We start from the raw sequence: 15,218 nt of genomic DNA on the forward strand, positions 1-15,218 counted from the left end.
ATGGCTATAATAATATACCACTAAATTTATCCAAGCATCTAAATTTTATTTTAAAAGCTATTTTTTTTGCCATTCAATGTGGTAAATTCAAATAAAATTGGTCACAAGTGCGTTTTTCCCCCAGAAATTGGAGATGAAAAATACAGCCAGTACAAACACAAAGCAAAGCTAAATAAAAGCCTAGCACCATTACCACATGGTATGTTTTCAAAATCCAACAGTGTTCCAGAACGCTAAACACTTAAGTTGGAAGTAGCACTTTGCCATGAAAAGGAACCAGCTGTAGGTCCCTCTTTCACTACATATTGTTCAAAACAAAAAATAACCCTATTGAAAATAAGCCTCGGGTAGATGAGACCCAGAAATCCAATGGTATGAGAAACAAAAGAAAGACAATTGTCATTTAAAAATTAAACTGTGTTTGTAACAGTTTATGAGCCTTGCAGATCCAGCAAGCCTGCTGAATATTAATGAATAGATTGATTTGTCAACATATTAGCACCACTGTCAGACATAACAGCATGGAGGAGATGCAAGGGGACTAGGCAGTAAAGTACTTAAAAATGCTGGACTGGGTACCATGAGATTCTATCATGATTGATAAACTATAGTGAATGATGTGGGTCACAACTTCCACTGGGTTTTAACATTTTTAACAACCTCTATTTGAAATTCTAGGATTACTTGCGTTTAATTTTTTTGAAAAAGAGTATGCTTTTTGTTCAGTAATAAGGAACTTTAAAATTATGAGCCAAAGACATACAGTGGTTTAAATGATATCTACTTAGTAGAGTGAATTTTTAAATATATGTATGTGTGTATGTGTTTATATACATACACACACATACATATTTCAAAATCCAAATGAGTTAATATCTGAAAAGGTGTCCCACCAGGTAAGGAACGTTTGATAGCAAATAAAATATAATTAGATTTTTTTCTTAAAAAATGATAATTTGTAGAGAGAAACTGATCTGAAGAAGTTTTAGGCAGAACATTGGCATTATAAGTGCTCAAAAATTGGCTGTTTATTTGTGCTCCAAACTGAAATGTTTCCTATATATCCCAATAATAAAAATAAAATTTCACTTCTGAATGCACATCCTAGTTGAGTTGAAATGTGACATCTAAATATATGTGGAGATGTCAGGATACAGGAACAACAAATGTTAAATATTCTGTAAATTTGCTTTCTTTCACAATAACAACACAGAATAATATTTCAAATTACAGAATATTAAAAATCTTATCCTACCCCTGTACTGCTCCACAATACCAATCCACTGAGCAATTATCCAGAATACTCTTATGTTGCTACTGTAATAGAAAATGTACAATTTCATGAGGAGCCCTATTTCTTCTCAGTTTGAGCCTAGCACAATGAACAAAATGTCTCTGGGTTTTTACCCACTGGTAGAAACAAACCCAGTCCTTTTTCCAAATAAAAGCTTATCTCAGAGGTTTGAAAACAGCCATCGTGTCACCCCAAGCTTTCTCTTCTCCTGGGCAGTGAGTTTTTTCTTTAACCACCTGTTCACTCTGGTCCAGACACTCCCCTCTCTATGTTCTTTTTATTTATTTATTTTGCGTTTTGCGGGCCTCTCACTGCCATGGCCTCTCCTGTGGCAGAGCACAGGCTCCGGATGTGCAGGCCCAGCGGCCACGGCTCACGGGCCCAGCCGCTACGTGGCATGTGGGATCCTCCCGGACCGGGGCACGAACCCATGCCCCCCGCATCAGCAGGCGGACTCTCAACCACTGTGCCACCAGGGAAGCCCTATGTTCTCTTTAAATCAAACCTCAAAACTGTTCTGACTCAAGGTTCAATGAGCCTGAGAGTAACGAGAATCCACCATTCCTTCATTATAAAGAACACATTTCTTTTAGCATGGCATAAAATAACACTTGATTTAGGTATAAAATGTAAACTCATGTTGAGTTTACTGTGCATTTAGGACCCTGAATTTTTTCTTATATATGTCGTTGATAAGCCACATTTGTCAATTCTGTACTTAGACTGGTTTGGTTTCGGGGTGGGGGGTAGCTAAATAGAGGACCCTGTTTCATTCGTCCCTGTTAAATGTTATCTTACCAGTATAGCTCTATATGTATATAGTTATCTTGGAACTTATTTGTGTAATCCAACTTGTTTGCTCTTCCTCTCGGCATCCTCTGAGTAGAAGCTATCCTGAAACCTTTCTATTGTCTTCGTTCCAGAATACTGAACAAGATGGGGCCTTCTCTATGTTTATATCCATCTATTCTGGGGCCCTTTGAACAACATTAAACCAGTTTTTAACTACTTTCAATGTTCTCATACGCCTAGTCCTTTGCTATTCAAAATGTGGTCTAAGGTTCCACCTGGGACTCTCAGGCTCCTCCCCAGACCTACCTAATCAGAATCTACAGTTTAAGATCCCTAGATTATTCATATGGGTGTAAAAATCTGAAACGCACTGCTTAGCACAGCCTTTCTCAACCCTAGGAGCACATATTAGAAACACCTGAAGTGCTTCTAAAACTACCGACACCTGGAGGCCCCTAACAATTTTTTTCACTTGACCTTTGGCTTGCGTATCAGCATAAAAAAAAAAAAAAAAAACAGAAACCCCTCCAAAGTGAAAATGAAAAAAAAAAATTCACCCCAAACTTCATTAAACTAATATAAATATATTTTAATTTAGACTTTAAATTTTGAATCAATTTGGCATCAGTTTGGGGGCTGCTGTATGCTGTGTTTAAACAATTCATGATTTCCAAGATTGTCTTTCTAGTCTTCAGGCGGAAATTAAACTGAATGTAAAGCAAAGGACTACCCAATGATAGAATAACTTTCTACAGAGGAAAGAACTGGGAAAGGAAAGACCCTGCTTGAGCCTCTAAAGGTCTCGCACTTCATTGGATTGCGGTAATTGACTCAGGAACGAGTGAGATGATGATTCCCAGCGCCCTTGTTTGCTGCCGGCAGCCTCTGGTTCCAGCCCCTGAGAGGAGCGTCCCACTTAGTGTTGCTGGGCAACAGCTTGCTGGGTTGAGAGCTGGAATGTGAAGGGTTGCAAAACGATTTTTTAAATAAACACATAACTTACCTTCAGCATGAATCAAGCCAAAGGGAGAAGTACTGAGCCTACAGGGTGACAGGCAGTGAGGCAGAATGGAAAGGGAAAAAAGCAAACAAGGAGCTCAGTAGTGACAGATGAAGACTCCATCACTAGAGTGATAGTTCTGACCTGGTTTCTAATTTGAAAATTTGTACCTCAATAATTTGCAGCTGGACGAAAGACAGTACCGGAAAAAACAATTTTTTCTAAACTACCGTGTCTAGACAAAACAGGTCAGCCCCAGGGTTTCACAGATAATTTCTCTTGTGTCAAATAAACATTGTAAAGTAAATGTGATCTGTATTGCAGATCCTCTCAGCATTATTCTGATTTTCTGATGAAAGTCATTGATACTGTGATCCGTTTGTAGACGTGTGATGTCCTACCATCCAGGAGTATTTTTAGCCAAAATATACAAACTATATGCACATAATGTGGATATTAAAACATAGAGTTGAGAAAATGGATATTTAAATTTCTAATTAATGTATTCAATCTATCAAATGCTATTTAGCAAGCATTTTCCTAATACATTAAATGATGCATTTGATTTTACATATTTATGAAATTGTGCAAAAATGAATACACAATCTGTGGGACCTTAAAAGAGCTAAAATCTAGTGGGGAGAATGGGGGGACAGGCAGGTACCTAAAATGAAAGATGGGGAATGAGGGAATTTCCAGGGGTTAAGACTCAGTGCTTTCACTGCAGGGGCCCAAGTTCCATCCCTGATCGGGGAACTAAGATCCTGCAAGCCTGTCGGCCAAAAAGAGATGAAAAATGGAAGATGACTGAGAGATGTGACCTGAGGGTCCTATTATGTCTTCACATATGTCCAGTTCCATTCTTTCTGTAGGATTTTCTCCAAGCTTTGGATGCTGTTTAGTTTAGCCATAGCTATGACACATGCAAATGTCCCTTCTGCATACTAAGAACCTATTGTCCATACACATGATATTTGCTTTGAAATGGAGAATGACTGCAATATAGTTTCCACAATTTCAAAGATGATTCTGAATTTTGACACCCTAAGAAAATAGAATCCATACAATTAACACCGATGGAACGTTTCTTTTCATATTAAAACATAAAGCCCTCAGCACCTGCGTATACCATTCAATTTTGTTTTTGTTCATATATACTTATGCAGAACTTCAGCTATCCCAACATCTGCTGAAAGTCCCATTCTGTTAAAAAAAAGAAAAAGTTTGATAAAATTTTCTCTTCGCTTTCCTGACATTTCAGTCTCTCAGCTGATGGGGCAACAAGAGAAATTGCTGTACAGGAAGTTAGGGGAAAAGTAACTTTGTTAGCCAAGAATTTGTTGTAGCAAAAAAGAAACATTAAGCGTCATAAAACAGATTTTCTTTGCTCTTATTTTAATTTATAGGAAACATTAATATGAATCCATGGCCAGAGACATTTTAGAAAACACAAAACTCTGTGCTTATGAGAGAGGGGATTCTTTAAAATAAAAATCTGAACCATACAATTGTTTAAAATTTTCTAATAAGAAAGAAAAAGGAAAGACTTCTCACATTGCCCGAATGTAGCTATTTGAGGTGCTCAGAGAGCTCAGCCTTAAGACAATTTATTAAAAATATGGAAGGAAGGGATTGAGTTTTAGGATGAATAAGAGAACAGAACTCTCAGAATAATATTAGAAAGGCTAACTCTCAGAGTAAATGGGCAAGTAGAATCAGAAAATAATCCTACCACTCTCTGAAAAAGTTGCCATCATATTTACTGCAAAGAGAAGGAGGAACTAACCACTGCCTATTTTACTCCTGTTTTCTTTGGGGGTGGAGAAGCGGCTCTTCAAATTGAGAGAATAATGGAAGGAGGGTGTGAAACAAAAAATATAACTCAGAGAATGGAGGATTTTCCTGCACAGCTTTGGCCCTAGGTACAACGACAGCTGTTTTAAATTACATCTGCTTATTGCCCCAAACTGGAGAATCCAGCACTGTGTAGCAATAAACCTTGACCTCATGAAAGGCAGGTATTGGGATATGTACTTTTTGCTATATTTATGGAAGGAAATATGGGGTACCAGGAATTTGCGGCAATCTCTGCTTCCCCAAATATCTCTTTATCCTGGGGCTCCAGATCTTCCTGGTGCTCCGGGGAACCTGGAGTTTCTGTATCCTTCTAGTTTCCGCCTTGGGTGCTAGTATCCTGTTCTGCTGACATGCCAGCATGTCACCTTTCCTTCTGACTTCCCATTCTGCTGCAGTCCCCTTCCTTACTTTCCTATTTCCCACAGCCAGACCACCGTCCCTTTCTCCTTTGCTTTGTTTTTGAAAGAAGTTCACAGAATGGCCCAGTTTCATATCTGTCTTTCCCATTGTCTCTCCTCCTCCACCCCCAGCCACCCTGCAGTTTCAAAGACAAACCCTGTCAGATTCCCTCTAGGTCAGAATTCTGAGTCTTGATTTGAGTTTTGGAACTGGAGTTGAGATCCCGTTTGGAATTTTTTCCTGATTGTTGACTCTCTTGGGACTGCTGTAGCTACTCCAGTTTTACTAGTCTTTTTGCTCCTTTGCTATTGGCTTCCTTCCTCCCTTAACTTGGATCCTTTACATTTGAGGGTTACCCATAGTCTCAGCTGGGAGCTAGTACCTAGGGGGGAAATAGTGGTATCACAAGAGTACACTCAATGGCAGCCATAAACTATGACTGATGTTCAGAACAGGACTTAACTGCATATTGAAGAGGCTAACAGAGGTGCTCCTAGAGCCATTGTGGGTAATTAGTAAATCATGAATAAAATGAGAGAGATACCAGAATACTTAAGACAGGCCAGGGTTTTCTGAATTTCTAAAAGGGGGAAAGAATGGATTCTGTAATCATTCAAGAAGAAGCTTAATATTTGTCCTTGTCAGAATCCTAGAATGTATGATTAAATGAATAGTTTGCAGATATTTAGAAACAAATCCTGGTACTGAGAAGGAAATGACTAAAAACCAATACTAGTCAATATTAGTTTACTTAGAATCTATTACTCCAGAATAATTGCATTCTTTTTCAATAAGATAGCTACTGCCAGATAGGTAGAATGAGTAATACCAAGGACTTATGTTTCTTAACTATAATAAAACATTAGAAAAAAATCTCCCACAGTAGCCTTTGGAGAAGATGATAACATATGGACTGAATGGGATACTCCTAGGATGAAACATTGCTCATTTATGAGTGTGTTCAAAGAATAATTAATAGGCATGGCAGTTGGACATGTAACCTATTGGAGAGTCATCAAGTCCTATGTTTAAGCCTTATCCTGAAAAAAGGTTCCTAGTAATTTGATTAATACATAGCAGATAGGCTTACTCAGTTGGGAAGTGGTGGAAAGCTAGAGGATTAGTCCCTTCGATAGGAGAGATCACATCACATTCAGAATAGTCTTTGCTGAAATGTTGAGCTAAGGTCACAAAGATAGATAGATAGATAGATAGATAGATAGATAGATAGATAGATCAATCAATCCAGGCACTTATGTACATAAAAGTATGGTGGAAACATGACTAAGAAGAATTTAATGTTCATTATTGGAAATTTTCTAAATTTAATTAGTTTTTGAGATTATTATCGGTTAATAATAATGAGTTAATGGTATGATGTGCCTACTGCATGCCACAGTATTTAAGAGCATGGGCTTTGGAGCCAGTTACCCTGGGTTTCAACCTCAACTGTTACCTGGGAACTGTCTGACTTCGACCAAGTTATATGACCTTTTGAAGTTTCAGTTTTTCCTTTTATATAAAATAGAGATTAAAATAGTAACTACTGGAGCTTCCCTGGTGGCGCAGTGGTTGAGAGTCTGCCTGCCGATGCAGGGGACGCGGGTTCGAACCCTGGTCCGGGAAGATCTCACATGCCACGGAGCGGCTGGGCCCATGAGCCATGGCCGCTGAGCCTGCGCGTCCGGAGCCTGTGCTCCGCGGCGGGAGAGGCCCGCGAACCACAAAAAAAAAAAAAAAAAAGTAACTACTTTCATATGTTTGTTAGGAGTACCTAAGAATATGAATGTCAAATTTTTTTTAAAAAAGCAAAACCTTCCATCCTAGGCTATGTGAATAATATCACAATTAAGGTGTCAGTTAATTGTGAGGAAAATTCTGGTCCATTGTGAACAGGGACATTGAAAAAGAGCTAGTGAACATAAAAAGCTGTCATATAGAATAGTCAAGTTCTCCATTGCATCTACAACATAAATAGGATTAATGGGGGTAAGTTATAAAAAGACAACTTTGGGCACAACATAGGAGAAAAGAATTCTTGTCACTGGTATCCTGCAACACCGTTGAGATGTGAAATAGATTGGACTACTGCAGTTAGTCACTAGGACCCTAGCTAGTTATATTTAGGGAACGCTAAAGAAAACATTTTTTTCTTTGAGTAGGATAGTAATTAAAGGTCAAAGATTTTAAATGGTGCTTTTTTTTTTTTTTTTTTGCGGTACGTGGGCCTCTCACTGCTGTGGCCTCTCCCATTGCTGAGTAAATGGTGCATTTTGTCATGTTGTGTGTGTGTGTGTGTGTGTGTGCGCGCACGCACACACACATGTGCATATTTTGCCTTTGCAATTAGATTGGGAGCTTTTCAGGGCTTTATCATTACCTTTTTTATTCCCAATGTCATTGCCAACAGTAATTCCTTAAGGAATATTTGGTGAATGAACAGATAAATGAATGATACGTATATGCGATATATACATGGTCAATATAAAGAATGTTGTAAAAAAAAAACAACAGTAGAATCTCTTTTTAAAAGTGAGCTTAGTGAAAGGCATTTTGGATGGTATATTTAATGCTGGGTTGTATGAGCCTTGATTAATGAAAAGGATGTTTTAGGAGTTCCAGAAACAGTGACCAGTAGAATGGAACTCTCAAACACTATGATGAACCTATTTTCTCAGTAACACCGGGTTCCCAATATTTAACTACAGTGTCCAACATTTAATAGTTAATTATTTCTGTTTTCTGCTATCAAGAGCCATGAAATATATTTATAAATACACAGATACACCCACCCTCACACACACACTCCTGCTAATTCTCGCCTTAGGTCCTAAACTATTTTCTCTCGGAGGTACTTGTCATTGGCTTGCTGTGCTTATTCAGGTCTGCTGTGTACTGTGGCTGTAGTGAGACTTGTGATTATATGCTTCATTCAGCAGAGCAATTTTTTCATCTTCACATATTCCATTCCCTTCAGACACATCTAGTTTCTCCCCTGGCCGTACTTCCTTCCCCATTAGGCAGTGTGATTCACTGTTGGGGCCCATTTGGGCACAAACCAGACTTTTTGTCGAGTTGCTGTACTCCTACCTTCCTAATTATAGAATTCAAAGCAGAAGGAGTGAATTAATAACATGTCTTTATTCCCTGCAGTGTATGAGGAAGCATAATGCTGTGGCATGCTTACGGTAGCACATGCATTCTCCCGTCTCCCCTTATTCTCCATTTTTGCTGTGTGACTTCACAGCAGCAAGAATGGAAGGTGCACTTTACACACCAGTGAGTAAATCATGTGAATGGATGTTTTAAAGCCCGTGCCCAATACACAGTTCACTGAGAGAACTATACTTTCAAAAGCCCTCTGAGAACACATGCTTGGAATTTGAAATGGTACTAAATACTGTGTTTCCTAAGGTATCCTAGCGAAGGCAAGGGTGTAGGGGCATAGACAGCATTTAAATATGTGCTATTACATTTACTTTCTCCAATCAAGCAATTCTTAGATGTTTGATTCTACAGTCCTTCCATGCAGGCAAATACTTGGAATATTAGTATCAAAGTGATACAATTCTAGATTAGCAAAAGCCTGTAAAAATCGTTTCTCTTTGCCTGATAACGAGAAGGATTCTGATTCCTTCTGAGGGAATAAAGTGATCTTTGTTCCAGGTGGCCTCAGGACTCCTGTGACACTGTATTTTCAGATCCACACAGACTGATGTAGACCAAACAATGGAGTCAAAGCCCCCTCATTCAGGACTTGATGGTTGAGGAAGTTGGGGAGTTAATTTGCATCTTTATCAGATACCTGTTAAAGGTTTTTGATAGAAAGATCCATCTCTCAAGAATCTTAATGACCAGGGTTGATTAAGGGAGGGAATGGACTCTTTGGTGGAATGTGAATGCTTTCATTAGTTTGGCAGATTTCCCTAAGTTCTTTTTGGGAAGAAAATGCTAACAGGAAAGAAAGAAATGGGAAGTCATTACAAGAATGAGTGGGAAGCATGAGGTAATGAATTGAATAAATAGTGAACAATTAAGGGTATAGGCTGAAAATAATAGTTTTCAGAAAGGTGAGTGAGAACTCTGTTACATGGTACTCTGGGTAAGATGATTTGTAGACTAGATAACTAGAAGAATCGCTTTTTTCCCTAAATTACATTCTGTTGAAGTCCCAGTCAGAGGCAGAGTATGAGGCTGGATGGTTTGTGATTCTAACCTCTTAGAAGAATTCTTGTTAGACAAGTTGATTACCTGTCTTCCCTATGAAAGCAATGAAGGCCGATATAATTCCAATTCATGGGTTTTTTTGTTTGTTTGTTTTGTTTTTTGTTTGCAGTACGCGGGCCTCTCACCACAGCGGCCTCTCCCGTTGTGGAGCACAGGCCCCGGATGCACAGGCCCAGAGGCCATGGCTCACGGGCCCAGCCGCCCCGCGGCACGCGGGATCCTCCCGAACCAGGGCACGAACCCAAGTCCCCCGCATCGGCAGGCGGACTCTCAACCACTGCGCCACCAGGGAAGCCCCATGGGTTATTTTTAAAAGTAAAGAGAAAGAGACAAAAGTGTTCCACCACTGGGCCATTGGTTTTTAGGCTCTAAGTTTATCATGAGTCATGGCCCATGGTTATGCTTTATTTTCTTCCTTTTAAATGTGGTGTCCAGATGTCTGTCACTTAATTCAAGACTACGGAGCCCATTATGTGTATTCAAACTTTAAACACATTTTGTAACAAAATTAGTAAATGCTTTCTCTTGAATATTAGTTTTATCCTGCCATTAGTGCAACACATATTTAAATGATGTATATTTGAACAAAACTCCTACTTCAGAGAAATGTATTAGAAACTAGACTAAGAGAAGTTCACATCATACTCACAAAGGACTCATACTCCTTCCTCTACAATTATTTCCAATTCATTTTTTTGCATCTAAAATTAAATTAAGGCCAAGGTTTTAGAATTCTCAAGGGGAATTTTCTTCAGGTTCTAGTGTCTACTATCACTGTGTTGCATTTAACTGTGTGAAATAGCATATGTGGAATAAACTATAAATGAATTATGCATATGTTCCAGATATGTCATCTATTTTTACCAATAAAAATTTTTTTCAGCCATTGATCTTATCAATAACTTGCTGCAAGTAAAAATGAGAAAGCGCTATAGCGTGGATAAGACCTTGAGTCACCCTTGGTTACAGGTAAAAATCAATCACTGGCTCTTTTCTCAGTTGAATAAGCTTCTAAATATTTAAGATTCTGATACTATATATAAAAATCTTTTGTCATTTTTTAAAGTATAATTATAATACCAGTTTGTTTGCCAAAATGCATGCCACTTCATAGGATTTAATAACAATTTAGTATTTCTAAACCTCTTTCTCTACCAGGAAAGTTGGATAAGGGAGAAACACACCATACCACACACATACACACAGACACACACACCAAAAACAAAAGACAAAAAAAGAAGGGTCATAATGAAACTCCAAGGACCAGATTTCAAAGGCATCTGTATGATAATACAGATAATATATCCAAGTAGACGCCCACCTGGTCATGCACTGTACTTGTTTGGAAGCTGTATATTTAAATCCAAGGCAATACTTGTAAAAGAAATGCATGGTAGATATAAAGCATATGCATGTGTTTGTTCTCTCTTAAATATTTTATTTTCACACTGAACTTAGAAGTTTAGAAAAATGATCCTCTGCAATACTGAAGGATTATTTGTAGGCATTAAATTCCAAAGGAATACCAACATTCTGCTTTGTTTGACTGCAAATATTAATTGCCCACCTTCTGATGCCTGATATCCTATAAACAGTATGCATTTGCAAAGTTTAGGTAAATAGGATGGCTTTGGTGCTGATGCTGTCACCTCAGGGTGCCTGATGAAAGACATAGCACGGTGGGAGTGGAAGAAAAAAGGGTAACATATATGTTGTGGGAGCTGACAACAACGAAAGAGTGTTTTAATGAGTTTTAATCATATCTATGGTAATATTTTGCAATTTCTCCCTCAGGATTATCAGACCTGGTTAGATTTACGAGAGCTGGAATGCAAAATCGGGGAACGCTACATCACCCATGAGAGTGATGACTCAAGGTGGGAGCAGTACGCAGGCGAGCAGGGGCTGAAGTACCCCACACACCTGATCGATCCAAGCACTGGCCACAGTGACAGTCCTGAGACCGAAGAAACAGAGATGAAAGCCCTCAGTGAGCGTGTCAGCATCCTCTGAGTTCCATCCCCTATAATCTGTCAAAACACTGTGGAATTAATAAATACATACGGTCAGGTTTAACATTTGCCTTGCAGAACTGCCATTATTTTCTGTCAGATGAGAACAAAGCTGTTAAACTGTTAGCACTGTTGATGTATCTGAGTTGCCAAGACAGATCAACAGAAGCATTTGTATTTTGTGTGACCAACTGTGTTGTATTAACCAAAGTTCGCTGAAACACTAAACTTGTTATTGTGAATGATTCATGTTATATTTAATGCATTAAACCTGTCTCCACTGTGCCTTTGCAAATCGGTGTTTTTCTTACTGGAGCCTCAATTTGGTAAGAGTCTACAGAACCTGTCCATGAAGTGGTTCTGTTCTGTGTGTCCCATTGGTGTTGTCACTATAAGCAAACTCTTGAAGAGTAGATTATTACCGGTGTTCTATGAACAACTCCAAAACTCATGTGGAAAAAACGAATGATGGGGACTGGGGGCTCAGGGGGATGGATATGCAATCCTAAGACACAAATGCATGGAAGAGTTTTACTGTATAGTTTCAAATCCTTTGCCTGCCTGGTGTGCCTCAGTGTATTTAAACTCAAGTAAATGGGCCTAGGTGCACCTACTACTTTTTAAGCCTAAATGCCTTAGAATTGTAACTGCCATGTATAGAACAGGTTTATTTTCCCCTTTCTTACAATACCCTGCTGTACTATGGAAAATCAGCAGCTAAGCAACCTTTTGCCTATGTGTATTTTTCAACAATAACAAATAAATATTCTTGGCAAAATATGTGTCCATCGACTGAATTATTTTCATTTGTGATCCATGCTAATGTTCTCTGGCCAAGTAAGAGCAGGGGTATCTGCTCAAAAAGACCAGAGAAAGTCTCAGGGCCTAGAACTTAGCTTTGTCTAGTCTGCAGCCACAAAAGTATGTTTCCAAGTATATTGAAACCTTTCTATCTCGCATGTCATCTAGTTTCCAGTAGAAAGGAGAAGAATGACCAAAGCCAAACAGAATACTTGGAGACATAAGAATATTACAAACAGCAATCTCAGTGTAGCCTCCTGATTTATTAGAATAATGGCTCTAATAATTTCTTTCTAAAAAAGAAGATTCTGAGGTGAACTATAATAACACATCAATACTGGAAAACTCCTAAAGAGAAAGCCAACTTAAGTAAAGTTCTGTAGCCTGGGGAAGACAAAACTAATATTGGACTTAACAGACTTCAGGTGTGTGGAGTGGATAATTGTGGGCTGTTTTTCTTTATAGCAGGATGACAGTGAATTATCATGTATTACTGTTACTATATAACAGGAAAAAAATTGTAATAAAGGTTTGGAAGAATTTTATGTGTTGTAAGCCACTTGAATATGTTACATAATTATGTTAAGACAACAGACAATATTTGCACTTGGAGGGATGGGAGGAAAATAGTTGATCTTTCCAATGGTTAATTACTACTTTGTATTATTTTAAGGGATTTGGAATTTATTCTGTGTTAAATCTGAGGAAATCATTCAAACTTTTTAAGCAGAAGAATAATCAACATCAACAAGTTCACTGCCAGCAAGACAGAATCTGGATTGAAGCCAGGGCAGGGGTGAGCCAAAAGACCAGGTAAACTATTGTAATAACATCGGGGATGATGAGGGCATGAGCTAAGGCAGGAGTAAATAGGAAACTAGGTGGGGAGGTATATATAAGAGATGTTGATGGGTGGAATCAGTGGGACTTGGTTACTAGTTGAATGTGGAATTTAAAGGAGTCCAGAGTGAATCCTAGGTTTTAGCTCAGATGAATGATGGAACTATTAATCAAAAGGAGTTATAGCCTTAAAAAGGGTAAGTTCACATTTGAACATGTTGCATATAACGTTCCTGTTAGATGTCAAGTCTGAGATATCCTGAAGATATTTAGATATGTGTGTAGAGTTTAGGGAAGAATTCTGGAGTTGAAGGTACAGATTTGGGAGTCAGTAACTCACCACAAGTTGATTAGAATGACTCAGGTCCTTGGGGGTGGAATGAGAAAGAATGATCATAGGACACAAACCTGAGAAATATCAACAGGAATGGTTCAATCAGAAAAAAAGGAAAATTGAAAAGGAATATTTAAAGATAGAATTACATGAAGTAATATTATAGAACTCAAGGGACGAAGTAAGTTCAGGAATGAAGTAGACAATAGTAGAAAATATTATGGAGGAATAATGGTTTCAGCTTTTTGGGGGGCAGCCTTACCAACTATTCCAGCAGTTTGTAACAAACATTACTCTTTCTGTTACATTCAGAGTAGCATGTCAAAAGGATATCTGTGTGGCCATGCTACCGACACAACTTATTCAAGCACAAGAAAGAGTAAGTAACCGCTAATGTTCAGAAAAAAAATGGGCCGCTGAAAGTCATGCCACTTTCTTCCATCCAAAATATCAGTTGATACTGCAAAGACTCCAATTTCACTGAACCAGCACCCACTTTTTATGCTAAATATCATCAATGCAGTTGTCCACACTTCACATCAGTGGTATATCATTGTGTTTAATGACATGGGCAGTAGTCTGTGTTTAATACAAGAGGCAGAGCAACATTTTTGATACAGAAGAATCTTCTGATTCTGACAAAGATGAGAGAAATGACTGATGCATGATTTAGGGAGGATGTGTCCTCTGTCATTGTTGCAGTGGCGATATTCCTTAAACAACATTATCAGTCTATTCAAGATGTCATAAATTTGCTGATCTCTGTATATCCAGAACCACTAGAGCAAACTCCCACTATTCTTGCTTCTGGCCTGAGCAAGAGGACAGTGCTTAGAAAAATATTTTGATCAGTGATGCTTTCGATTTGTCCATTAGCCCTAAAGAATCTTTGAGTTTAGTGAATACTTACTCTCATGGAGACTTTTTAAAAAAAATATATGGTCAGCCATTGTACTGAATGTGTACAATAAGTACAGCAGTGAGAATAAGAAAGCCATCTGTCTCCTCTTTGCATTCATTATCCAGTCAGTGTTAAGTTTGACTACCTCTATGAAGTGATTACATTTTACATACTGTCTGTTTAAACCTGTTTTAAGGAACCAAATACTGGTTCATCTGAAGATACACTGAGGCCCATGGAGAAGGGCCAACTGCTTTTAGTTGCCAAAAGGGAACACGCTCTTTCATCTCAGTCTTTTCACATTGTCTGAAACACTCAGAAAATGTGGGGTGTCCTCTCCACGCTACCCTCTTGCCTTGTTAACTCCTGTTTATCCTTTTACCATGCATTTGACATATGTCTCGTGTCTTTTTTGTTCCCCTGCTCCTTTTTAATTACCTTCTTTTTTGTTAGATAGTTATTATTAATGTAACATTTTAATTCTTTTGTTGGATTTTTTACTATTTTTAAGTTATTTTTTAGTGATTGCTCTAGAGATTTTAATATGCATCTGTTCTTATCACAGTCTACTTCACACCAGTAATAACTAAATTCTGGTGAAATATACAAACTGTGCTCCAATATAGCTCCATTCTCTCCACCCTTATTTGTGATGTTATTATCATATATGTTATAGATTTATATGTTATAACCCAATTTTTTGTAATTATCATTTTATACAATTATCCTTTAAATCAGTTGAGAGAAGAAAGGTAAAAAAA

At 38.1% G+C, this 15,218-nt stretch overlaps 1 protein-coding gene across 3 annotated transcripts in view; it reads left to right on the forward strand.

The window, feature by feature from the left end:
- Positions 1-11,866, forward strand: part of PRKD1 (protein kinase D1) — a 334,673-nt gene extending 322,807 nt beyond the window's left edge. For 2 of the 3 annotated variants that reach the window (XM_033851225.2, XM_033851226.2), the window contains 2 exons: positions 10,453-10,538; positions 11,364-11,866. In XM_033851225.2, the coding sequence (XP_033707116.1) occupies positions 10,453-10,538; positions 11,364-11,582 (305 nt within the window). In that variant the 3' untranslated portion in view covers positions 11,583-11,866. The remainder of the gene's footprint in view (positions 1-10,452; positions 10,539-11,363) is intronic. The other variant, XM_073800594.1, reaches the window with a different exon arrangement.
- The last annotated feature ends 3,352 nt before the right edge of the window (positions 11,867-15,218 follow it).

The sequence above is a fragment of the Tursiops truncatus genome, chromosome 2, assembly GCF_011762595.2.
Source record: "Tursiops truncatus isolate mTurTru1 chromosome 2, mTurTru1.mat.Y, whole genome shotgun sequence".
Taxonomy (NCBI): Eukaryota; Metazoa; Chordata; class Mammalia; order Artiodactyla; family Delphinidae; genus Tursiops; species Tursiops truncatus.